This window comes from Cetorhinus maximus, chromosome 21 (assembly GCF_964194155.1).
Source record: "Cetorhinus maximus chromosome 21, sCetMax3.hap1.1, whole genome shotgun sequence".
Taxonomy (NCBI): domain Eukaryota; kingdom Metazoa; phylum Chordata; class Chondrichthyes; order Lamniformes; family Cetorhinidae; genus Cetorhinus; species Cetorhinus maximus.
In genome coordinates, this window is record NC_135899.1 from 81,088,753 (window position 1) to 81,116,619 (window position 27,867).

Here is a 27,867-nt window from a genome sequence, read left to right on the forward strand (position 1 = left end):
TCCATTTGATTCTGATATTCGTTCTTGATGCCATTAACATTTCTCCATCATACTTAGTATCATTTCCTATTTGGTACAACTGTCTATTTAAAAAAATGGAACAAAAATGTATTATTGTATTCTTCTACCACAGTTTTGATCTCTATTGGTCTGTAAAGGTCAGATACAGTTTCTTTAGCTGAACTACTGTTGTACAAGTAAAATATTGGGTGGGTGAGGGAGAGGAGAACCAGAATCAGATATTCTGAGTTAGAAAACTAGTCTGACCCTTCTCTGATGTGAACTTCTAATGGATTCCATCTCTCTTTCCCTGAACTAACAGATTTGGGTAATAGTGGCAGGTAGGCTTTAAGTAATGGCAATACATATAAGTAGCAACACCTGGAAATAAAAAAAATCTGTGAATAACAAACCTGTTCTGGTTCAGGAAGGATGCTTAAGCCAAAGGAAAGGTATTAATAGACTAAGATAAAAAGTCCCTTTAGCAGAACTTTGACAAACTGTTGTGGAATATAACTTCCAAAATATTTTAGCTGGTCCCTAGGTTTGAAATAAGATTTGTAACAAATACAGTTCCTGATGTTTAATTAAAAAACAAAAGTGGTATTCAGGTTTATCTGCTTATTTGGAAATTATAGGGATCTTATACAAGGGATTATAGATAATTGTACAAGGATAATTTGAGGTTTCCTGTTGGAGGGAGAAGGAGAATTCTTCCTTTGTATTAATTAAATTGAATCTTAGTCAAAAGCAGAGTACCTTCATTATTTCCATTTCCCTATTTTTCTTCAATTTGTAGGCAAATATAATGAATTACACAACTATTATTTTTCTGAATGATTATATTATATATACACACATGCAGACTGGATATCAGCTACTTGCACTTTAATATAGTTGGTGGCAGAGCATATAGAAGCCTGAAGAATGTAGCTTGTAGCACTGTAAGCAATGTATATTTTCCAACATTTTCCATGCATTCTCCAACAATCTTTGGCTCATAAAATTTTAGTTACATCTCCATTTGATTTTTAAAAATCCAGCAAAATAGTGGGTAATTTCTAAATAAGATATTACAAGATTTTTTTTTAGCTTGTGAATGGGGTGACTCAGACTTCCCCAATGATGCAAGTCAAAAATATCCCAAAACAAAGAAATGGTTTAAGAATGTCATGCCAAAGGTTGTGTACACCAAAATAACATTATATTAACACAACATTTAAATACATGAAACGTAAGTGAAGAAAAGTGGCTACAAGGTTTAGGTTCTTGGAGTAAAGGAAGTTGAGGAAATATCTGATGAGAAGTGCACAAGATTATGACAGGTTTAAATAAGGTAGACAGGGATAAATTGTTCACAGTTGATGGTACAAGGACTGGGGTAGGGGGGTTGCAACAAACATTTTGGGCAAGAGATATGGGAGTTGGGGGAACGTGAGGAAGAACTTTTTAAAGCAGAAAGTGATAATGACCTGGAATTTGCTGCCTACGAGGATGGCGGAAGCAGCCTTAATGATTTCAAAAGGAAATTGTATCGGCACTTAAGGGAAATAAACTTGCAGGGCTACAGGGTTAGAACAGGGGAATGGGGCTGTCTGGATTGCTCTGTAGAGCTGGCATGGACTCGATGGGCCAAATGGTCTCCTTTTGAGCTGTTTTGACTCGATGACTTGTAGAATGTCTTTTCAAACTATCAATTATAATTTTAGCCTCTTGATCACGGAGAGAAACAATAGTGGCACCTACAGGTTAGTTGTGAACATATCAACACATTCCAGAAACATACAGCAGTGAAACCTGAAATGTCATTGCACAGCTTCAACATCTTGCCATTTGATGTGGCTGAATATGCTATGTTGTCCTTTGCATCTAAAAATGAACTGCTTCTGCTTGAAACTAACCAAAGACTTCATCTGGAATTCAAAATAAATATCTTTGCTAACTATTCAGAAACAAGTCTTTACTCCTTGCTCTGTAGTCAAACCCCAGACTCTCTAAGTTCTAACCTGACAGTTTAGATCTTTCAGAGTTGTTCTATTTGTGCAGGATGTGACATATTCTATTTTCTTTTAGTTTGGGTGCTGTGCCTGAGAACTGGTGTAACTTGTACCATCAGGGCAGGTGAGTTTAACAGCAAAGCTAACATTTATACTTAATTTTTTTTATTGGAAGTTTACATAGAGACAATATGAAAAATAAGAATAATTAAAATGTGTTAAATAATTCAAGATGGTATTGTGGTTCTGTTGGATCACAAGGCATAGATTTCTCTACTGCTTTCTGCAACTTGCTCCCAGAAGTTGCTGTTCTACTGAACATTGGAATGTGCCTGACAAGGTCCTCGAACTCGTCACATCTACTGGATGAACCACTTTCCCTCTGCTTGACACCTCATCCTGATGACCTGGCTCAGATTGAAAATTTGGCATGTGGAGAATAATGAATGAAGTTTGTAATATCAATGCACAATATCATTGGACCATTCAAATCATTTTCATGCTATGTTCAGGTAAAGCAATGTAGAGGCACAAAAAGTAAAGCCATAAAATTGTACAGCACCCAAACGTATGCCTGATGGTAGATCAATTGCATATACAATTGTATCTGCTGGGTACAAGCAAGGTTGCCTATTCACTTTAGCGCACTGTCCCCAAAGGACAGAAGGTAGCGGTTAGACTCAACACCTACAGGATCTAGCAAGCGATGTGCAAGAAAATGATGCACTTACCATGTCTTTTATAGATAGCCCAAGATTGCGTATCACAAAGTATAACCTGTTCCAAGTAACATATACAGTTCACTCATTCCACGCTTTCGCACAACCTTACAGTTCTTTCGGTGCACCTCATGTATACTCCCATACATGAGATTAATAACCTGGGGGGAATAGATTTAAAGTAACAGAGGGTTAGAGGGGAGTTGAGAACGTTTTTCACCCAGGGGGTGGGGGGGGGGGGCTTGGAATCACTGTTTGAAAGGGTGAAAGAGGCAGAAACACCCATCTCATTTAAATAAATATTTGGATGTGCACTTGAAGTGCTGTAACCTACAAGGCTATTTACTGACAGCTGGAAAATGGGATATTGCTGAATAGCTCTTTTTGGGCCAGCACAGACACGATGAGCTGAATGGCTTCCTTCAGTGCTTCTAATACAACATGCAGCCTTCCTGCATTCAGCGGATAAAGAGGAACCTGTAGATGTGCTGTACTTAGATTTCCAGAAAGCATTTGACAAGGTGCCACATCAATGGTTACGACGCAAAATAAGAACTCATGGTGTAGGGGGTAACATATTAGCATGGATAGAGGATTGGTTAGCTAGCAGGAAGCAGACAGTAGAGATAAATGGGTTGGCAAGATGTGATGAGTGGAATGCCACAGGAATCAGTGCTGGGGCCTCAACTATTCGCAATTTATATCAATGACTTGGATGAAAGGACTGAATGTACGGTTGCTAAGTTTGCTGATGACACAAAGATAGTAGGAAAGGAAGTTGTGAAGAAGACATAAGGATTCTGCAAAGGGACATAGATAGGTTAAATGAGTGGGCAAAAATTTGGCAGATGGAGTATAATGTGGGAAAATATGAACTTGTCAACTTTGGTAGGAAGAATAGAAAAGCAGCATATTATTTAAATTGAAAGAGATTGCAGAACTCTGAAGTACAGAGAGATCTGGGTGTCACAGAATCTCACAGTGCAGAAGAGGCCCTTCGGCCCATTGAGTCTGCACCAACATTTGAGAAACACCTGACCTACCGACTTAATCCAATTTACCAGCACTTGGCCCATAGCCTAGAATGTTATGACGTGCCAAGTGCTCATCCAGGTACTTATTAAAGGATGTGAGGCAACCTGACTCCACCACTCTCCCATGCAGCACATTCCAGACCATCACCTCCCTCTGAGTAAAAATGTTTTTCCTCACATCCCCCCTAAACATCCTGCCCCCTTACCTTGAACTTGTGTCCTCTCGTGACTGACCCTTCAACTAAGGGAAACAGCTGCCCCCTATACACCCTGTCCATGCCCCTCATAATCTTGTGCACCTCGATCAGGTCACCCCTCAGTCTTCTCTGCTCCAACAAAAACAACCCAAGTCTATCCAACCTCTCTTCATAACTTAAATGTTTCATCCCAGTCAACATCCTGGTGAATCTTCACTGCACCCCTCCAGTGCAATCACATCCTTCCTATAATGTGGCGACCAGAACTGCACACAGTACTCCAGCTCTGGCCTCACTAAGGTTCTATACAACTCCAACATGACCTCCCTACTTTTGTAATCTATGCCTCGATTGATAAAGGCAAGTGTCCCATATGTCTTTTTCACCACCCCACTGACATGCCTCTCCGCCTTCAGAGATCTATGGACACACACGCCAAGTTCCCTTTGTTCCTCAGAACTTCCTAGTGTCATACCGTTCATTGAATACTTCCTTGTCAAATTACTCCTTCCAAAGTGTATCACCTCACACTTTTCAGGGTTAAATTCCATCTGCCACTTATCTGCTCATTTGACCATATATATCTTCCTGTAGCCCAAGACACTCAACCTCACTGTTAACCACCCGGCCAATCTTTGTGTCATCCGCAAACTTACTAATCCTCCCCCCGACATAGTCACCTATGTCGTTTATATAAATGACGAATAATAGGGGACCCAGCACAGATCCCTGGACACTGGCTTCCAGTCACTAAAGCAGCCTTCTGTCATCACCCTCTGTCTCCTACAACAAAGCCAATTTTGAACCCACCTTATCAAATTACCCTGTATCCCATGTGCATTTGCCTTCTTTATAAGTCTCCCATGTGGGACCTTGTCAAAGGCTTTGCTGAAATCCATATAAACTACATCAACTACACTACCCTCATCTACACACCTGGTCACCTCCTCAAAAAATTCAATCAAATTTGTTAGGCATAACCTCCCTCTGACAAAACCATGCTGACTATCCCTGATCAAACCTTGCCTCTCCAAGTGGAGATCGATTCTCTCCTTCAGAATTTTCTCCAATAGTTTCCCTACCACTGACGTGAGACTCACTGGTCTGTAGTTCCCTGGCTTATCTCTACAACCCTTCTTAAATAGCGGAACCACGTTAGCTGTTCTCCAGTCTTCTGGCACCTCCCCCATGGCCAGAAAGGAATTAAAAATTTGGGTCAGAGCCCCTGCGATCTCCTCCCTTGCCTCCCTCAGCAGTCTGGGACACAAATCATCCGGACCTGGATGTCCTGGTACATGAATCAGGAAAAGTTAGTATGAAGGTAAGGGAAGTGATTAGGAAGGCAAATGGAATGTTGTTGTTTATTGCCAGGGGAATGAGATATAAATGTAGGGATGTTTTGCTACAGTTCTTCAGTGCATTGGTGAGACCACATCTAGAGTTCTATGTACAGTTTTGGTCTCCTTATTCAAGAAAGGATATAAATGCGTTAGAAGCATTTCAGACAAGGGTCACTTGACTAATATCTGGGATTGGGGTTGGGGTTGGGGGGTCATTATCTTATGAGGAAATGTTGGACAGGCTGTACCTGTATCCATTGGAGTTTAGAAAATTGAGAGGTGATCTTATTAAAACATTTAAGATCCTGAGGGGACTTGACAGGGAGGGTGCCGAAAGGATGTTTCCCGTTGTGGGAGAGACTAGAACTAGGGGATACAGTTTAAAAATAAGGGGTCTCCCATTTAAGACAGAGATGAGAAGATCTTTTTTCTCTCAGTGGTGTAGGGGTTCCCCTTTTCCCTCAGAGACCCTCCCCACACTCAAGTTCATGACACCAGATTCACAAGTGTATGGCTTGAACAGCAAGGCAATTCACAATTGCTTTATTGAATCACCCATAACCCCAATGCACAAAACCAAAAATTTAAAACAACCTGTTCCCAGTACCCGACTTGAAGTCACTACGACTCGGTTAAAACTTACAAAAACACAGACATAATACCATGTCCTTGTCCTGAAGCCTTAAGGAAAAAAACTCCTCAGACCAATATCACCAAGATATGGTTGAAACAAATTACGAGATACCGGTAAAAAACACCAAGTTTTTGTTCCGAACCTTCACAAAATCGTCAGACCAATATCACCATGATTTGGTTGAAACTTACAATCCCAAACACGGCTGGTCTGTCCGGTGTTGGTTGTAGGCCTGAGTCAAGGTGAGCAAACTGGACCCTCCTTCTGACTACAGCCCAAAATCTTTAGGCCAGTATCACCATGATATGGCTGAGAACACTTACAATCCCCAACATGGCTAGTCTGTAGGCCTGAGCCAAGGTGACCAAACTCGACCCTCCTTCCAACTGTAGCCTGAAACCTTAGATCTGCTCTTCTTTTATAATAATTTAACTCAGACATGTCAAAATGTATTTCCAGTTGTTCCAATGTCCATTTAGCTGATTCCACGCAAAGTCCAGACAAATGTCATCAGCTCCTGCTGGTTGAAACAATACAAGGTTTTCAATGGAAGATGTATCCAGATAAATATTATCAGTTCTCATTGTATGAGCAATTCTCCTGTAGTTTGGGATGGCACAGCAACAGCACCTGGCCCAAAGTTAACGAGGGTTTGAATGACCCTATTCCAGTACTATTGTCTGTGGTGGTTGAATATTTCCTTGAGTGTATTGTATTGATGATATCTCCTTTGTGCTATTGTATTGGGTAATCAGACTTCTTGATCATGTTAGTCAATGTACAAACCCTTTTGAGAAGTCACTGTTTTCGCTAAATGTCCGAATTAACCCCTTGCTGCCCAACCCTGTACTGCTGACTGCAGCTTATCTTTTTGAAATTTATAGTTCCAATCATGAGGTCAAAACATGTCCATGGGTCTGAAATTATGTTCCATAAATTTCCCCGTTGGATGGGGATTTTGATCCTACAGAAGGTCGTGAATCTTTGGAACCCTCTTCCCCAGAGAGCAGTGGAGGTAGGGTCAGTGAATATTTTTAAGGCAGAGGTAGATAGGTTCTTGACTAACAAGGGAATCAAAGGTTATCAGGGGTAGGAAGAGCATGGAATTGAAGCCACAATCAGATCAGCCATGATCTTATTGAAAGGCGACGCAAGCTCGAGGGGCCGAATGGCCTACTCCTGCTCCTAATTCATATGTTTGTATATATGTACATCTTCCCATCTTCCACAGGTCTAACACCTCAGGTCTTCGTAAAGTACCTAACTGCATGCTGCTTGGTCACTTACTTACACTGAAATCAGCAACCAGGTTGTGCACATGTATATCACAGTGCAACTGCTCCCTCAACTTCTTCAAGACTATTGCTGGTATAACACTTTAAGGTAAGGTCCAATGTGGACAATGGACTCACTGGTCAAGCATATATGGTGAATGCGCTCTCCTCTGATACGCTACAGTAGCTGTGGTGGGCTCTATACCGCCAACATCAGGCACAGGCAGACCTCTTTCTTATCCTTGGGGAATCATCCTCGACCAGCAGCTTGCTGAGGGTGAGAGGAATTCCAGAAAGAATGCCCTTTCTTCCAGCTGTTACAAATCACAGGAACATTCCTTTGAATGATAGGCAGTAAAAGGTACAAACCTTTCAAATAAAATGCAAAAAAAATTGCATCTGTATAAAAGAGAAACAAAAATGAAGTTTGGAGGATAAGGAGAAATCTGGCAAGGCAGAGGTTTAAAGAAAGAATGGCCTCCTTCAGTACTGTATATCTTTTATGTTCCTATGTTTCTAATTCCAGAAGGTAGGAGCAAGGTTGCTGAAATTACTGTAGCCGGTGATAGATTGGAGGGAGGGGAGACCAGATTGGGAAGAATGAAGAGTGGGAGAAGGCACATTTATGCTGAGGTTACAGAAGTTGGATGGAAACTGGCACTGGAGACAAAGTAGACATAGAATTATCTAAAATTACATAGAATATACAATGTAGAAACATGTCTTTCCTATGCTTGTATTTATGTTTCACTTGAATCAATTCTCATATAACTCTGTCAGTATAACACTGTATTCCTTTCTTCTTCATATGCTTGTCTAGCCTCCCCTTAAATACACCTATATCATTCACCTCAACCACTCCTTGAATTCAACATTCACATTCAGAAGTTTCTTCTGAATTCCCTACTTGATTTTTTGGTGACTATCTTATATTGATAGTCTCTAGTTATGCTCTTTCCCACAAGTGGAAACATTCCCTCTACTTTATCAAAACCTTTCATGATTTTAAAGATCTCCATTAGGTCACCTCTCAACCTTCTCTTTTCAAGAGAAAATAGAATCAGCCTGTTCATCCTTTCAATTTTATGTATTATCCTTGTAAATCCTTTTTGTGCCCTCTCCAGTGCCTCTATATCCTTTTTATACTATAGCAACCAGAAGTGTATACAGTATTCCAAGTGTGCTCTAAACATGTTTAGCTTGACTTCTCTACTTTTCAATTTTATCCACTAGAAATAAACCCTAGTGCTTGCTTTGCTATTCTATGGCCTTATAAACCTACATTGCTATTTTGTGATTTGTTCTCCCAGATGTCTTTGTTCCTCTACCCCATTTAGAGTCTTTCCAAGTAATATGCAACTCCTTAATCTTCTTGCCAAGGTGTAATAACGCACACTTATTGAAATTAATTTACCAACTTTATGCCAATTCTGCAATTTTGTTAATGGCTTTTTGTAATTTGTTGCAATCCTCCTCTATATTGACTGTAGTCCCCAATTTGGTGCCATCTTCAAATTTTGAAATTGTGTTTTGATACCAAATCATTTATATTAAATTGTGAACAGCAGTGGTCCCAGCACTAAGCATTGTGGGTCCCAATTTACACCTCCTGCCACTCCTCTCAGTTTTCTGCCTTGCAGCCAGCTTGCTATCAATTCTGCTATTTATTCTGACTCTAACTTTATTCATTATTAAATTGTACCTATTGAAGGTCTTTTGAAAGTCTAGGTAAATTACATCTACTGTATTACCATTGTCTATTCACTCTGTTACCTCTTCAAAGAATATAATGAGTTTGATCAAGTAAGAGTTTCACTTTTGAAATCCAATCATTATAATATTTTTAGCTTCTAGATGTTTTTCTATTTTCTCCTTTAGTAGGGATTCCATTATTTTTCTACCACCGATGTTAAGCTGACAGGTTTATTGTTCCCCTGACATGTTCCACCTCCCTTCTTAAATATAGGTATAATGTGAACTATCCACCGTCCTCTGGCACTACACCTTTTTCTGACAATATATTAGATATGTATAAAGGTGCCTTTACTGTGCTTACTTTAGGTTTTTTCAGACAAGGACTTTGAAGTCAGTGTACCGAGGACAATGATGGAAAAAGGAAAGGATGAGAATGACAAGTTAGCAGAACCTGGTGTGGGGTAAGATGCGGGCAACAGAATTTGGAATAAAATGGAGCTTGGGAAGTTAGCGGAGAATGCTTGAATAATTGAAGTTGGAAGTGCTGATTTGGAGGTGAGGATTTCAGTAGTGGTGTGCTTTAGTCAGGATGGAAAACATGTTGATGGATTGGATGTGGGATTTTGAAGCTCGGCTCAGAAATATTTTTTAAAAATAAATAAAGGAACAACAAATAGGAAGGATTTGCATGCATACAAGAATCAGAGCAAAATTAGAGTACAAATTACAAAGGGAAGCCTGACTTCAAAAGATTTTACAACCATTTTAATATTACACAGGTCAAACTTGCTATCATAGTTTGCACACAGCAAGATCCCACAAGCAACAATCAGATCAATGACCAATGAAGCAGCTGGTTGAGAGAAATCAATAATGGCAAAGGCAATGGGGAGGACAAGTTACAATTGTGGGCATTCCTTTGAAAAGCAGAATACTGTGGATGTTGAAAATCTGAAATAAAGAGGAACTGCTGGAAATACTCAGCAGGTCAAGTAGCATCTGCGAAGAGTGCCATTCCTTCCCGACGGGAGCGAGAGGAAAGCACGTGACGGTCGGGCGTCGCAGCAAAAGGGCGCGACGTCATAAAAGGCGCGTCGCAGGTGACCTGACGGACAGGCCTCTTGACCAATCGGAAGTGGAATGTCGGTCGGCGACGGGCCAATCGCGTGAAGGAGGAGGAGGAGGAGGCGGGGGAGGTGGCGCCGGGTGGGCGGGTACTCGGTGAGGCTGCGGGGTCGTCGTCGGTGTTGTTGTTGAGTTGGACATGGCGAGCTTCCCTTACGGCTCGGTGAGTGACTGAGGGAACCGGGGCTGTGGGAGTGGGAGGGATCCCGGGCGGATCGCCGCGGGTGTCTCACCTCCCGGCGGCGGCGGAGGAGGAGGAGACGCTGATTTGGAGCCGGGAGGCGGCTCTTCCTATGGAAGTTGGGCTGAAAGTTGAGGGCGCCAGCGCGGACCCGCCTATCCCCGGCCCACGGTGGGGAGGGGAGGCCAGGGGAGGCCGTGCTCCGAGAGCCCAACCCCGGCTCTGTCTGCGGCCAGGACACGGCGGGGGATAGAGGGGCTGAAGAGCAGAGTCCAGGGAAGAGCTGGTGGCTGGAATTCCCCTTTAAATCCCCCCTCCAGGTGTGAGGCTGGCCGCAGGGTTAACCCCTGGACTCCATGGTGTGTTTTATTGACCAATTACCCACAAACTTAGGCCCCAACTCTAAAGGGACTTGCTTCATGCTGTGGTACACCTCCTGAGTTTTGTAATACCCGGGACAATTACTCGTCTGTATCTCTTACTGAAAGTAGATTAACTCCACTGTGAGTTAACCAGGAACTTGCTTAGTTTCAGACATTTTTTAAAAATTCATTCACGGGAGGTGGGTGTCGCTGGCTGGGCCAGCGTTTATTGCCCTTCCCTAGTTCTCCTTGAGAAGGTTCCCTCTTCTTGAGCCGCTGCAGTCCATGTGGTGTAGGTACACCCACAGCGCTGTTAGGGAGGGAGTTTCAGGATTTTGACCCAGCGACGGTGAAGGAGCGGCCGATATATTTCCAAGTCAGGATGGTGAGGGACTTGGAGGGGAACCTCCAGGTGGTGGTGTACCCCATCTATCTGCTGCCCTTGTCCTTCTAGGTGGTAGTGGTCGTATGTTTGGAAGGTGCTAAGGAGCCTTGGTGATTTCCTGCGGTGCATCTTGTAGATGGTACACACACTGCTGCTACTGTGCGTCGGTGGTGGAGGGAGTGAATGTTTGTGGAGGTGGTGTCAATCAAACGGACTGCTTTGTCCTGGACGGTGTCAAGCTTCTTGAGTGTTGTGGGAGTTGCACTCATCCAGGCAAGTGGGAGTATTCCATCACACTCCTGACTTGTGCCTTGTGGGAGTTAGGAGGTGAGTTACTTGTCACACGATTCTTAGTCTCTGACCTGATCTTGTAGCCACAGTATTTATATGGCTGGTCTAGTTCAGTTTCTGGTCAATAGTAACTCCCAGGATGTTGATGTTGGGCGATTCAATTATGGTAATACCTTTGAACAGCAAGGGGCGATGGTTGGAATCTCTCTTGTTTGAGATGGTCATTGCCTGGCACTTGTGTGGCACAAATGTTACTTGTCACTTGTCAGCCCAAGCCTGGATATTGTCTAGGTCTTGCTGCATTCGGACATATACTGCTTCAGTATCTGAGGAGTTGCGAATGGTACTGAACATTGTGCAATCATCAGCAAGGTCATTGATAAAGCAGCTGAAGATGGTTGGGCCTGGGACACTACCCTGAGTAACTCCTGCAGTGATGTCCTGGAGCTGAGATGACTGACCTCCAACAACCACAAACATCTTCCTTTGTGCTAGGTATGACTCCAACCAGCAGAGAGTTTTCCTCCTGATTCCCGTTGAATCCAGTTTTGCACGGCTCCTTGATGCCACACTCTGTCAAATGCTGCCTTACCTTGGGAGTTCGGTTTTTTTGTCCATGTTTGAACCAAGGCTGTAATGAGGTCAGGAGCTGAGTGGCCCTGGCAGAACTCAAACTGGGCATCAGTGAGCAGGTTATTGCTAAGCAAGTGCCGCTTGATAACACTGTTGATGACCCCCTTCTATTACTTTACTAATGATCGAGAGTAGACGGATGGGGCGGTAATTGGCAGGGTTGGATTTGTCCTGCTTTTTGTGTACAGGGTATTCCTGGGCAATTTTTCACTTGGCTAGGTAGATGCCGGTGTTGTACAGCTTGGCTAGGGGCATGGCAAGTTCTGAAGTACAAGTCTTCAGTACTGTTGCGGGATATTGTCAGGGCCCATAGCCTTTGCTGTATCCAGTGCTTTCAGCCGTTTCTTGATATCACGTGGAGTGAATCGAATTGGCTGAAGACTGGCACCTGTGATGTTGGGAACCTCCGGAGGAGGCTAAGATGGATCATCCACTCGGCACTTCTGGCTGAAGATTATTGTGAATGCTTCAGCCTTATCTTTTGTACTGCTGTGCTGGGTTCCTCCATCATTGAGGATGGGGATATTTGTGGAGCCTCCTCCTCTAGTGAGTTGTTTAATTGTCCACCACCATTCATGACTGGATGTGGCAGGACTGCAGTGCTTAGATTTGGTCTGTTGGTTGTGGGATTGCTTAGCTCTGTCTATCACTTGCTGCTTATGCTGTTTGGCATGCAAGTAGTCCTGTGTTATAGCTTCACCAGGTTGACACCTCATTTTCAGGTATGCCTGGTGCTGTTCCAGGCATGCCTTCCTGCACTCTTCGTTGAACCAGGGTTGACCCCCCTTGCTTGATGGTAATGGTAGAGTGGGGGATATGCCGGGCCATGCAGTTACAGATTGATTTTCAGTACAGTTCTACTGCTGCTGATGGCTCACAGCGCCTCATGGATGCCCAGTCTGAGTTGCTAGCGCTGTTCGAAATCTATCCCATTTAGCATGGTGGTAGTGCCACACAACACGATGGAGGGTATCCTTAATGTGAAGGTGGGACTTACGCTCCACAATGACTGTGCGATGGTCACCCCTATCAATACTGTTATGGACAGATGCATCTGTGGCAGGCAGGATGGTGAAGATGAGGCCAAGCACGTTTTTCCCTCTTGTTGGTTCCGTCACCACCTACCACAGATCCAGTTTAGCAGCAGTGTCATTTAAGACTCAAGCAGCTCAGTCAGTAGTGGTTCTACCGAGCCACTGTTGGTGATGGACATGAAGTCCCCCACCCAGAGTACATTCTGTGTCCTTGCCACTCTCAGTGCTTCCTCTAAGTGGTATTCAACATGGAGGAGCACTGATTCATCAGCTGAGGGAGGGCGGTATGTGGCAATCAGCAGGAGGTTTCCTTGCCCATATTTGACCTGATGCCATGAGCCTTCTTGGGGTCCGGAGTCGATGTTGAGGACTCCAGGGCAACTGTCTCCCGACTTTATACCACTGTGCCGCCGCCTCTGTTGGGTCTGTCCTGCTGGTGGGACAGGACATACCCAGGCATGGTAATGGTGGAGTTTGGGACATTATAAGATATAATTCCGTGAGGATGACTATGTCAGGCTGTTGCTTGCCTAGTCTGTGAGCAGCTCTCCCAATTTTGGCACTAGCCCCCCATATGTTAGTAAGGAGGACTTTGCAGGATCAACAGGGCTGCGCTTGCCATTTCCGGTGCCTAGGTCGATGCTGGGTGGTCTGTCTGAAATCTAGTACTTGAATTGCAAAGTTTGCATGGGATCTGCTGGTTTATATCCTGCTGTAGCACTTAAACTTTTATAGGTTTAAATATTCTGGTATCCTTCAAGGATCCTCAGATGAACAGATGTGGACTGGTAGTCCAGCAGCACCAGGTATAGTTGTCACAATGATCCTATTAGCTGAGGATTGTGATTCCCAGAAGAATCATTGATCAAAAAGGAACATGCAGATTCAGCTATCAGAAGTGTGTTCTAAAATGACATGAAGAAGATCTTTCTCTCGCTTTATACCCTAAGAGGGCTATGGCGACCAGACACCCATGTTAATCTTGCTCTGGAGGCGTGGACCAACTTTGTTGGTACATTCATCCAGTTTGCGAGGCTCTGCAAAAAGATCGTTCTTTGTCTACCTTGATCTCTTTTATGATCAATCTTTCCCATCAGCATCAGACTTTCTAAATCATGACTTCTTATTAGGTGCCCAAGAAATTCCAACTGTCTGCTCCTGATCTTGGTCAGCAAAGTTCTTTTGGTCTGAGATTTTACTAGTATCTCTTCATTTGTAGAAGACATTGTCAAGATAAGCTAACTCTTTCCCACCAACAGAAGGCAGCTTATCTTTCCACCAATCATAAAAATACCCTTGCCATCATGACAGATATCAGTACCTTCAGACAGGTTTATTTGGAAGGGTTTATTAGCTACTGTAGAGGGTAGTGGGTTTTTGGGCTGTAACTGGCTTCTAGAGGAAATGTGCCTCTTGCACCTTGTTCACTTTCTTCATCCCCAAAACAAAAGACAGCAGAAAAACCTGAAGTCTTCCTCAGAATGAGATGTAGGCCATCAGACAGCAAGAAAGATACAAAGACAGACCTCCAGAATCATGTGTGGAATTAAAAAAAATTCTGCTGACAGGCTGGTGGAATAATGATGATGACATGAAGTCAAAAGCATATTTGTTTTTCTCTTATTGGTCATTTATACCCCGTTGAGAAACATGTTATTTTTGTACCATTCCTCAAGTGGTTTGAAATATTTGTGAGAAGCTATGCCTTTCAAAAGAAGTTACGTTTGTGCACAAGAGGCAGCTCAAAATTGTTTATTCTGCTTCATCCCATGATGTGCTGACAAGGAATGACTATTAAGCAGAATGGCACACTGGTACAGATGTTTCGTTCATATCCTGTTTTTGTAGCAGTCCAATTGAACATAAAGATTATGATTGACTGTACAGCCTCTTCAGACCAGGACTTGTGTTTACTAGCCATATGTGGTACTTCAAGCCTTTTTTAAAAAAAATAGTCTGGTTAATGAGACATCTTGCAAGGATATGAATTTCCAACTATGGTTAAGTTTAGTTCTACCACAACAGTTGTATCTGGCACATCTGTGGGGCACGTGCTTTTTGGATTGGTACTGTATGAACTCTTTCTGAAACTTGAAAAGTGTAGAGCTCCCTTCTACTGGTCTGCACAACCTAGTTTGCATCAACATAAAATCTCACTACCCTTGAAGCAAAGAGGGTACAAAAGTCTTGGAGGATACTACAGAATCCTGAAAAATTATCGTTCCACTTGGACAGGACTCCTGATTCCACCAATCTGAACCATGGCCATGCTATCTTGACCTCCCAGTATGACCCAGCATATGATCAATAGTCAGCAATCCTACTGTACCAATGTATTCTTATAAGTGCAATGTGAAAATAGCAAAAGTGTGCATTTATAATTTTGCTGAATGATTATTCAAAGTATTTTAGTATGTCCAAATTAATTTGAAACTAAATGTAACATGTATAGTAGTGATCTACTCAAAAGCAGGCCCTCTGATCATTTCTTCACGCTTCGCAGTCTTGCACTTTCCTCTTCAGTTGCTGATAGGAGCCTCCCATTTTCAACTTCAATGAGCAATATGATTAGGGACAAGAATACATAAGATGGTTTCCTGTTGTCTTCCTCACGTGAGCTTGAAGGAAACACAAGTCCTCATCCCGAAGGATCCTCCGCCTGCAAGCAGCCCTTGTCCCCTGAGGTTCTAGCTCTTCCGTCATCACCAGCGAAAATTTGCTGGTTCCGCCATTGGCCATGGTTTGTAACCTTGACCAGGGGACCCTTACCTGGGCAACTCGTAAAAGGACAGGAATGGTCACTTCCTGAGATGTCAAATCTCGCTGCTAACCTGAAATGTAACGTATTCCTTTTGCAAGGTATTGTGTTCATAATGCAACATATCAAAATATTCAAACCACTTGGGGAATGGTGCACAATTAACATGTTTCTCAACAGGGTATAAATATCTGGTAAGAGAAAAACAAGTGAACTTTTGACTTCGTGTCGTCATTGTCATTCTACCAGACAGCCACCGGATTTTTTTAGTTCACATCATTGCCCCCTCCACTCTTGTTTTCCTATCATTACTTGGGATTTCCCTCCAACTTCATGCCTTCTTTTGACTTGTCATTCTGCTAGTATTTGGTTTTAAGGTATTTTTGGGTAATACATTCTGTTCATACATTGAGAGGAATAGAAAATATCTTAGCACCTTTAGCTTCTGCTTTTGCGTGAATCGTTTTATATAATTTGCCTTTCATCTTACAGAACTACCCTGGGTCATCAGGGCCTGCACCAGGGGCTCCACCAGGCAGCTACTTCTCAAGGCAACACCAAGCTGGAGGCCAATACGGCCCCCATTCTGGCCAGTATGGGGGCCCACCACCAGGTAGTCCTTACGGAGGGCCACAACCAAGCGCACCTTATGGAACATCAGGAGCAGGTGGGCAATATGGAAACCAAGCACCAGGTGCACCATATGGAGCTCCACCACCAGGAGGGCACTTTGGAGCCCCTGCACAGGGAGGCCAGTGTGGACCTTCAGCTCCAGGAGCCCCATATGGGAGTGCATCTTCAGCAGGACATTATGGAGGCCCAGCACCAGGTGGTCCATATGGAGGACAGCCATATGGAATTCCACAGCAAGGCCCATATGGATCAGGTGCTCCTTCAGCTGGTAACTATCTGTTGTAGTAAATTGGGTTGTTTCTGGAGGGAAATCTGAGATGTGGTTTGCTAATGACAGTGACCTAAAGAACTAAATCAGATTTTCTCTTCAAGATCAGTAAGATTGCCCACATAACCTTTCTGGAGGTGAATGTGTAATATGTGGTATAATTCAGTTTCCAAATTATGAAACCTGTAGGCTGACAGGATTTAGGGTAGGGCAAAAGGAAATACATTGTTTATTTTTCTCTCTGAGCTATCCCATGTAACAGGTTGGCTGAGACCTGGAAATCATCTTAATTTCTATGTAGGATTAAAATAAAAACAGAAAATTTCTTCTACTCTAGCTCTGAGGAAGTGTCATTCGAACTGGAAATATTAACTCTGTTTCTCTCTCTCTACAGATGCTGCCAAACCCTTTGAGTTTTTCCAGCATTTTCTGTTTTTATTTCACTTTTCCAGCATCCGCAGCATTTTGCTTTTATCTATGCAGGACTGTTGGATTCAAATGTCAGGGACTCAGAACCATGAATAGCACTGTTGTATGTACAAGTGTGTGAACATTGAAATTTGAGAAGAAACCACCGTGGGTACTAATGTACCAATTAGGAATCAATGACAAGTACTGTAACATGATCGTACAGTGTCTCTTTTTACCTTTGTGTTTACGGAATAGTGGCATGTGTTGCAAAGTAAACAGATCAGTTAGCACTCAAGGGAGGTCTGTAAATTACAAAACTTTGCCCAGGATATTCTTTTAGAAGTTAATTGTTCTGAAATAGTAGCCAGGCCTTTTAGGTTGTATTTTGAGATGAGGTTGTTAGCAAGCTTAGAGGTTTGAACATTATAATACTGTAGAATGCCATGAATAATATGAAATGGGATAAGAACATAAGAAATGGGAACAGGAGTAGACCATTCGGCCCCTCGAGCCTACTCCACCATTCAATAAGATCATGGCTGATCATCTTGTGTTTTGATTTCCACGTTCCCATCTAACCCCGATAACCTTTGATTCCCTCGCCTAACAAGAACCTGTCTACCTTTGCCTTAAAAATATTCAATGACCCCACCTCCACCACCTTCTGAAACAGAGAATTCCAAAGTTGCACAACCCTCTGAGAGAAAAAACTTCTCATCTCTGTCCTAAAAGGGCGACCCCTAATTTTAAAACAGTGCCCCCTAGTTCTGGACTCGCCCACAAGAGGAAACATCCTTTTGACATCCGCCTTGTCAAGGCTGTTCAGAATCTTGTATACTTCAGTCAAATCACCCCCCCACTCTTCTAAACTCCAGTGGAAACAAGCCCAGTCTGTCTAACCTTTCCTCATAAGACAACCCACTCATTCCAGGTATCAATCTAGTAAACCTCCTTTGAACTGCCTCCAATGCATTTACATCCTTCCTCAAATAAGGAGACCAAAACTGCACACAGTATTCAATATGCTGTCTCACCAATGCCCTGTATAACTGAAGCATGACATCCTTCTATGTTCAATCCCTCTCGTAATAAAGGATAGCACTCCATTAGCTGCCTTAATTGTAATGAATGTGCAGTGCCCCAGCCAGTAGCAGGTTTCCCTGGTGCTGAGCAGCTTCAGATTGGCTGCCAGTACAGTCTGAAATTGCCACCTCCATTGAGGTAACTGAAACTGCTTTGCAATATACAGGACTTTTCTTTTCCAGTGATGTAACTGGAACAGCCCACAGATAAGGAGACCCAAAAAGGTGGTTCTCTGAGGAAACATTTCGTAAAAAACATTGAGTATTTAAAAATATATATATATTTTAATACATTAGCTGCATCCTGTCTAAAAAAAGATATTCAATTTGACTTCTGTTTAATCTCGTGCAGAAAAGCCTACTTTCATTTACTCTGAGATTTATACATAATTGGATTGTGTCATTTAATTAACAGATTGTGCTTGGGCTTTATTTTACTGTCTACCCAAACTTTGACAAAAGTAAGGCACATTGTTTTGTTAATCACGTTAGGTCTGGTCTTGATAGGATCAAAAATTAAAATGAGCTAAGGCGCCTTTAGGTTCATCTTATCAAAACTTGGGTCCATTGTAAATTTTCCACTTTACAGTATTGTGACTTTGAAGGTTTTAAGATTTTTATCTCTTCTGTTGTATATAACTGTTAGACCTTTTAAGTGATAATATCGCTTTCAATTAAGTGGAAAGTGAGAGTCTTAAATGATCCTCATTCTAACCTTTTGTTCATTCCTACTATTTGCATTGTAGCCCACTCAGTTCCCTATTTAAAATAACATTGAAAGTGAAACTTGCTATTGTGCAGGTGGCGTGCCAGCAGGAGTAGATCCCGAAGCTTACTCCTGGTTCCAGTCGGTGGATGCAGATCATAGTGGCTACATCTCGCTGAAGGAACTCAAGCAGGCACTTGTTAACAGCAACTGGTCGACGTTTAATGATGACACCTGCTACATGTTGCTCAGTAAGTTTGGAACCCAAATCTCCTCTTATTTAAACCTATTGAAAGTATAGCAATGCTATACGGAATATAATGCTATTTGATTGGGGGGTGGGTGTAGGGGGAGAGCTGGGGAAAGATGAACCACTTTTTCTTAAGGCATCTGCCAATGTTACTGTTATCATTTACTAGGATGTGCACAATAATAGCCCAAAATATCTTTCCCTCATAATGGAAAAGATCCCAATCTCCATTTGGCAACATCCCATGACAACTGAGCTGAGGTTGCAAGCTCTCAGCCTCAGGAATCATGTCACAAATCCATGTCCTTGCAGTCTTGGCAGCTCCAACAACGCTCAAGAAGCTTGACACCATCCAGGACAAAGCAGCCCGCTTGTTTGGCATCCCTTCCACAAACATTCACTCTCCCCACCACCAATGAACAGTGGTAGCAGTGTGTACCATCTACAAGATGCAAAGCAGAAGCTCACTTGGGCTCCTTAGGCAGCACCTTCCAAACCCATGACCTCTACCATTGAGAAGGACAAGGGCAGCAGATACGTGGGAACGCCACAACCTGGAAGTCCCCCTCCAAGCCACTCACCATCCTGACTTGGAAATATATCGCCATTCCTTCACTGTCGCTGGGTCAAAATCCTGGAACTCCCTCCCCAACAGCACTATGGGTGTATCTACATCATAAGACTGCAGTGGTTCAAGAAGACAGCTCACCATCACCTTTTCAAGTTCAAGTACACTTCTTAAATTGTAATAAGTTTAAGAACAAGGTAGAAATTCCCTCCAAAATGGTGAAACAAGCATCGGTTAACAGAAACTTTCTGAAGGAAAGGAACTTAATGTAACAGAATTAAAACTGGAAGGCATATTTTCAGAAATCAACTATGTGAAATATTTTTGCTGAAGTGTCAGAAAATTAAGCAGCTGCTACTGACACAACTTAAGAGTAAGGGTAATCTTTGGTAATTCAACTCTGTCTAACTAATAGCATTACTAAATTGTTAGTTACTACTGCATTGGGGGGGGGTGATGTTACCTGAACACTTTATTCCAGAAGACAGTCACACACCTTGCGCTAGGATCTTCAGTGGTCAGGGACAGGTGGGTGTGACTGCAAGCAAGGCAGGTAAGGGGATCGAAAAGGCAGAAGTGGAAGAGCCGAGACCCTTGCAATTGTCCAGCAGGTTTGAGTTTCTTTCAGCTTGTATGGATGGGAGTGAAGGATGCGTGATAGATCAGCAAACTGACTATGACATAGTGGCATGGGAAGCCATTCAAGTAGGTGGGGTGACTAAGAATGTGGTAGTAGTAGGGGACATTGTAGCCAGGGGGATAGACACAATTCTCTGTAGCTGAGAGCGAAAGTCCTGAAGGCTGTGTTGTCTGCCCAATGCCAGGGTCCGGTACACCTGCTCAGAGCTGGAGAGGAACTTGCAGTGGGAGGGGGCCATGTAGGTACCAATGACGTAGATAGGACAAGGAAAGAGGCTCTGCTTAGAAAGTATGAGTAGCTAGGGGGTAAATTAAAAAGCAGAACCTCAAAGCTAATAATCTCTGGATTATTACCTGAGCCATGAGCAAATTGGCATAGGGTAAATAAGATGAGGGAGTTGAATGAATGGCTCAAAGGTTGGTGTGAGAAGAATGGGGCATTGGCACCAGTACTGGGGAAAGTGGGAACTGTATGTTGGGACAGTCTTCACCTGAACTGTGCTGAGACCAGTGTTCTGGCGAGTCATATAACTAGGGTGATAGATAGGGCTTTAAACTAAATAGAGGGGTGAGGGATCACATGAGGGAAGATGTGGTAAATTAAAGAGAATGGACACAGTAACAGAACAAGGTAGTAATAAAGGTAATGATGATCAAAGTGTGGCCGGAAGGGACAGAACATACGAATGTAAGAATGCACCTGCAGATAAGGCCAGAGTTTGCAAAAAAGGCAGAACTAAAGGCTCTGTATCTGAATGCCAGTAGCATTCATAACAAATTGGATGAATTGTCAGCACAAATAGAAATAAATATGTATGACCTGATAGCTATTACAGAGATGTGGCTGCACGGTGGGCAAGGCTGGGACCTGAATATTCAAGGGTACTTGACATTTTGAGAGAATAGAAAGCTAGGAAAAAGGTGATGGGGTTGCTCTGTTAATTAAGGATGGCATTAGTGCAATAGTGAGAGATGACTTTCATTCTAAAGATCAAGGTGTTGAATCAGTTTGGTTAGAGATAAGAAATAGCAGCATTGAGAAGTCACTTGTGGGAGTAGTTTATAGGCCACATAGTTACACTGCAGGAATGGGTATGCAGGAATAAATAAGGGGGCTTGTAGGAAAGATGTGGCAATAATCATGGGTCATTTTAATCTACATAGATTTGACAAGTCAGATTGGCAAAGGTGGCCTGGAAGGTGAGTTATTAGGGTGTTTTCAGGACAATTTCTTAGAACAGCATTTTCTAGAGCCAACCAGAGAGCAGGCTAGTCTAGATCTGGTACTGTGCAATGAGACAGGATTAATTAATTACCTCATAGTAAAAGAACCTCTGGGTAGCAGTAATCATATTATGATTGATTTTCGCATTCAGTTTGAAGGAGAGAATGGGTCTAAGATGAATGTTTTTTAAAAAAGGCAGTTACAAGGGTATGAAGACAGCTGGCTAAAATGAACTGGGAAATTAGGTTAAGGGGGTAGGTCAGTAGAGATGCAGTAGCAGACATTTAAAGAGATATTCCTTAACACTCAGCATAGGTACATTCCAGTGAGAAAGAAAGACTTGAGAAAGCTGCACCATCCACAGCTAACTAAGGGAGTTAAAGGATAGTATCAAGCTGAAAGAAAAAGCATATAATTCCACGAAGATTAGTGGTAGGACAGATGATTGAACGGAATTCAAAAACCAGCAAAGAATGATGAAAAAAAAAGGAAGGAGAAAACAGAGTATGAGAGAAAGCTAGCTAGAAATATAAAAACAGAGTATTTAAGTACAAGTATTTAAAAAGGAAAATAGTAACAAAAGTGAGTGTTGGTCCGCTAGAGAGAGCCTGGGAAATTAGTAATGGGAAATAAAGGAATAATGGAAGCGTTGAACAGACATTTTGTGTCTGCCTTCACTGCAGAAGACACAAATAACATCTGAGAAACACTTATAAATCAAGAGGTGAAAGGGAGGGAGGAACTGAAAACAATTGAAATCACCAGGGGAAAGGTGGAGAAAACTATTAGAACTAATGGCTGACAAGTCCCCAGGACCTGATGGCCTACATCCTAGGATCTTAAAAGAAGTGACTGCTAAGATAGTTGGATGCATTGGTTGTAATTATCCAAAATTCTCTCGATTCTGGAAAGGTCCCAACAGATTGGAAAATAGTGACAGTAGTCAGTTCAAACAAGGAGGGAGAGAGCAGGAAACTACAAGCCATTAAATTTAAGCTCAATTTATATATTTTTTCTATCCGTGAGTTACAATGTGAAACCTGGGATCTAGTTTCATTTTCGAGTGGAGACAGCAGGTCTAAAGCTCTGTTTGTACACCTGCATTTTTAGAGTTTTATGACCCTCGAAGTGGAGAGCTCTGCTAACAGGGGTGGGGTGGTGCTTAGTGGTTTAGGTAAGTTGAAAGCAAGGCTTAATCAAGGTGTCTAAGAGAAGATTCCAAAGTGAGTTCTTGGTGAGTGGAGATTGGAAACCCTTATGTGAAAGATGGAGTTCAATGAGACCGATTGGCTCACGGTGTGACAAGCACCTGGGGGGGAGTTGATGAAAGATCTGTGGTATCTGTCACTTGGTTTCAGAATGTAGTGTGTTTGACCACAAGTCGCCTATTGGTTTACATGGACTGTGTACTTACTGTAAACATTAGAGTATAAGATGGCTTTTGTAATTTCTTATCCTTACAAATCTGTATAGATTTGTAAAGGTATAGTTGTGGGTGAAGGAGGAAGGAGTATTGTAACATAGTTCATCTTTCCTGGCTTAATAAATGTGTTATTCTTTTGTTAAGTTCATCAGCTGACTCCTGTGACTCTGTTCAGTAGCCCCTTTCCACGTATCTAAACAAAAAATAAAAGGTAGATCTATCAAGCTGGGTTCCACCCTGAGATCTGGCTTGTCCAGTGGTAACAGCAGCTGGGATCATGACAAAAGTGACATAGATTAAGTAAGTGGGCAAAAGTTTGGCAGATGGAGTATAATGTGGGAAAATGTGAGGTTGTCCGCTTTGGCAGGAAGTATAAAAAAAGCTGTATGTTATCTAAATGGGGAGAGATTCCTGTAATCTATGTACAGAGAGGTCTGGGTGTCCTGGTACATGAATCACCAATAGCTAGTATCCAGGTACAACAAGTGACTAGGAAGGTAAATGGAATATTGTCATTTATTGCAAGGGGAATGGAATATAAAAGTAGGGAAGTTTTGTTGCAGTTGTATAGGGCGTTGGTGAGATCACATCTGGAGTACTGTGTATAATTTGGCCTCCTTACTTAAGAAAGGATATAATTGTATTAGAAGCAGTCCAGAGAAGGTTCACTCGACTGATTCCTGGGATGAAGGGGTTATCTTATGAGGAAAGGTTGGACAGGTTGGGCCCATATCCATTGAAATTTAGAAGAACGAGAGATGATCTTATTGAAACATAGAAGACTCTGAGGGTGCTTGGCAGTTTGGATACTGAGAGGATGTTTCCCCTTATGGGAGAAACTAGAACTAGGGAACAGAGTTTAAAAATAAGGGGTCTCCCATTTAAGAGAGAGTGTTGAATTTTTTTCTCTTGAGGGTTGTTGGTCTGTGGAATTCTCTCCCCCAGAGAGCAGTGGAGACTGGGTCATTGAATATTTTATGGCTGAATTAGATTCCTGATTGACAAGGGAGTCAGAAGGGTATAGGGGGGGAAACAGGAAAGGAAAGTTGATGGCACATTTGGATCAGCCATGATCTTATCAAATGGTGGAGCAGGCTCGAGGGGCCAAATGGCCTCCTCCTGCTCCTATATTAAAACAAGTAGTCTCAATTATGTTATCAACACTCAGTTTGAACAGAAATACCAAACAATGCAGGAATAAAATCAAAACTGTTGATCTCAGTACTTTGTGACTGATGGGGTTTTGTTCAGACCTCTTGTAAATTCTTAATCAAAATGAAAGCATACTTTAAGTATTAATTTAATATGGTATTATATACCACTTGACCATAATATGCACTTCTTGGTTTGGTTAATCATAACCTTGTTTTCTCATGCATAGTAACTCAATATAATCTCTCTTTATCTTTCTAAAATGTAGTGCATTACTGCTGCTAAATGGGATAATTTATTGGTCCAATTAAACCAGATTTTAATTTGACTTTCTCTTTTGTAAATTGAGGATAAAATGGGCCTGTCTTTCAGGATTGGTGATCAAAGTGACATCTGGTCCAAATTTTAGGGGCTATTGAAACAAGATTTATTTTTTGGAAGTAAGTATTATAATGACAGGCAGGCAAGCCATTTTGAGTATAACTAAATCACTTCTCATTTGCCTTCCTGCAAAATCAGTATTTTTAGTGAATTATTTGTTTTGGAAAGATTTCAGTTCAGCATTGAACGAGTGTTTTAAATGATGAGGCTAGTGTGCTAGAAAATTATATCCCTTTAAAAGTCACTCTGGAAAATATAAGAATCTATTTAATTTTTATCAATGTTCTTTTTAGAATATGCTTGCAAAATGATGCATCGTGTGCTGTTGATGGCTTTGGCGTATAGTGTGTTCATTTTAGCAAAACATGATCAATTAAAGGGTACGTTTCTTTTTTAAAAAAAAAACACTTGGGTTACCTCCTTTCTAACTAGGATTGAGAGGGCAGGTGACTGACCTACTTTCAGGCTACCACTGATGCTATTCTGAGCTAGTACCATGAGGTGTGCAAGTTTAGTCTGGAGTTGTTTCCTCTCCCATCCGCCCCCCAAATGCTCATCAAAAAGTAGTTTTATTTTTCTCAGGTTCAGCTATTGTGCTTGCACGTGATAAATGATTTAAAGCAATTTTACCCTTCGCCCCTGCAGATATGTTTGACAAAACCAAAATTGGTAAGATTGATCTGTATGGATTTTCCGCACTGTGGGGATTTCTGCAGCAGTGGCGCAACATGTTCCAGCAGTTTGATCGGGATCGATCAGGAGCCATAAACCCCCAGGAGCTGCAACAAGGTGAGCCAAAGAAGCTTGTTTGTGTTTGCTCTCCTTGTATCTACATCACAGTAATTGCACCTCAGTGTAAAGAGTGACCTTTGGCCTGAATTGTACTGAATTAAACAAAATGAGAACAGAAGAGGTGATGGGAGTGAAGTAGGATTAATGCGTGTTTTGTTTACCTTTTTAGTTGAGGGATAGGCTATGTTGAGTACAACCACTACACACTGTAACTGGGTTGAAGAGGGTCTATGTGATAATATAATAAAAACCATGGGGTGAGGATTGTCAGAAATAGTCCATTTATAATTGACAGGAGTAGCTTGGGTCAGGTGATCGTACTCTCTCACCTTTTGAATCAGAATGTTCTGGGTTACTCCTCATGAAAGGATTTGAGCACATATATCTAGGCTGATTCTTCAGTGCAGAGCTGAGATGCAGTTTTTCAGATTAGAGGTTAAACCAAGGTTGTGCCTATAAGGCCAGTTAGATGTAAAAGATCTCGTGACAAAATTTGAAGAACCACTGGGAGATCTCCAGGTCTCCTGGCGAATATTCCCTCCTCAAGCAGTATCACTAAAGCAGATTATCTGGTCATTCGTCTGTTTGTGGGACTTCCACACAACCACAGTGATTGTAGTTCAAAAGTAATTGTTGATAAAGCGTTTTAGGATGTCTTGTGGATTTGATAAAGTCCAAGTTCTTTGCATGGGTATAAAATGAGCATTAGACTGGATAGAAAGTCCTGAATACTGTATATTGGACAACTGAAATTTATTAAAATTGTTATTGAATTTTATCATTTGTACCGTTTAACGTTTGTTTCACCAAACCATCTTTTGGAGTTTGATATTTGTTTTTATGTCCAACTCAATAATTTGCTTCCATGATTTGGCTTGTGCAAGCAATTATCAATTACTGTAATTCAGAATTGAATTTTAATTGGATACTCATTGTTCTTTATTAGAATCTTTCATTACATCTTACCTAAGGCACATTTTTTTGGATTTTGTTCTGTTTTGCAGCGCTCTCTCAGATGGGTTACAACTTAAGCCCACAGTTTGTCCAGTTCCTGATAACACGATATGCACATAAAGCAGCTCAGTCTACCATTCAGCTGGACAGTTTCATCCAGATTTGTACACAGTTGCAAAGCACAACCGATGCCTTCAAAGAGAAAGACACCAACCGTTCTGGAAATGTCCGCATCAGTTATGAGGACTTTCTCATTCTTGCTATATCACGCATGCTATGATCTGTTGTGATATTTGAAAAGGAAAGAAGTTAGGAGAACTAGGTTGAGTGTCCATTCACCGACCGTGGTCAGCTAAATGGATTAAACATAGAATTGTAATTTTTAAAATGTAATGCGAACAAAGGGAGCAATTTGAAATGGATGACAGCACTGTGCTGTCTTGCACCAGTTTTGGACCAATGCTGTACTTTCGATGCACCGTAATTATAACACTGTTTAGCAATGTATTTACAAATAACAAGCTCTCATTGTTTGGAATCTGTTAAAGGGTGTGCTTATTTTTAAAGTTTTCCATAAGTCAAATTGGAATAATGTTTGATTTGAAACCACTTCCAACGTAACACTGACCTGCAGAAAGTGGCTTTGGTGTAAGAGTGGCCCTATACAACATAATTAAAATTTATAGCCTATGGTTTGAAATGGGTGTAATTCTAATAAAACTTCTTTATAAAGCTCTGTATAGAGTAATGACTTATATGGAGTAGATCATACTTTTTCTGTATTGATTTTTTTAGCCATTTTGTCTCCCAAAAATTAAAAAGAAAATTTCAGTGACATTCTGATTGTGCTTTATTATGTGGGGAAAAAATAAGGAATTGGAAGCACCCATAGAGTTATAGGTCTTGATACCCTTTTAAAAGATTGCATTAGATTTTGTTTCAACTGTCCTCTTTGTAGGAGAGCTTTGCACAGAAACTGTCAACCTTTTGCAAATTTGACAAAGATTAGTGATGGGTTTGTTTGTACTGCTAAAGTTTGGACTATTTGATAAAATATTTTTTGAATTGCAGTTATCATTTTCACTAGCTGTGAATTTAGCTGCACATAAACAAACACCAACCTATACTTGTGGACTTTGCAATAGCACTGTAATTTCCAACTTCATTTAGACATGCCAAAAAATAAATAAATATGCAATGAACTGAATTCATTTGCATTCACAAGTAAAAGTATTAGCAAGTAAAATGATCCAACAGTGTGAAGAGTTTTATTTTGGGATTTGTTGGCATCCACAGCATTATATATAAGATTGTTACTGGTCACAGATATGTTGTCTTCAGCAGTACATTAAATGCTGTCCTTTTAACCTATTTGCTTATACTTTTACATAATGTTTTAATACAATGTTTTGGGACAATGTGCCTCTGCATTTAGGCTTATATTATTCTCTAAAATTTGCATCAGTTTTTTTTTCCTCCCATTTGGGATGTAGGGCCATTTACAAGACTGGCATTTATTGCCCATTCTCAATTGTACTTGAAAAAGTAATGGTGAATCATTAAACCTCTGGAGTTTGTGTGGTGAGGTATTCCTACTTTGCTGTTAGGAAGGGAGCACTAGGGGTTTGGCCCTGCAACAATGAAGGACTGGATGATATAATTAAATGGCAAGCAGGAACAGAGAGGGATGATATTACAGGGATGGAAGTAGGCAGTGTCAATGA

At 41.6% G+C, this 27,867-nt stretch overlaps 1 protein-coding gene across 1 annotated transcript; it reads left to right on the forward strand.

Moving 5' to 3' along the window:
* Positions 1–10,067: 10,067 nt before the first annotated feature.
* On the forward strand, positions 10,068–26,978 carry pef1 (penta-EF-hand domain containing 1). The gene is made up of 5 exons (XM_078567283.1): positions 10,068–10,178; positions 16,152–16,560; positions 18,855–19,010; positions 25,043–25,186; positions 26,194–26,978. Exons 1-5 carry the CDS (start codon positions 10,155–10,157, stop codon positions 26,421–26,423), a joined length of 963 nt encoding a protein of 320 aa, XP_078423409.1. The 5' UTR covers positions 10,068–10,154; the 3' UTR covers positions 26,424–26,978.
* Positions 26,979–27,867: the final 889 nt, after the last annotated feature.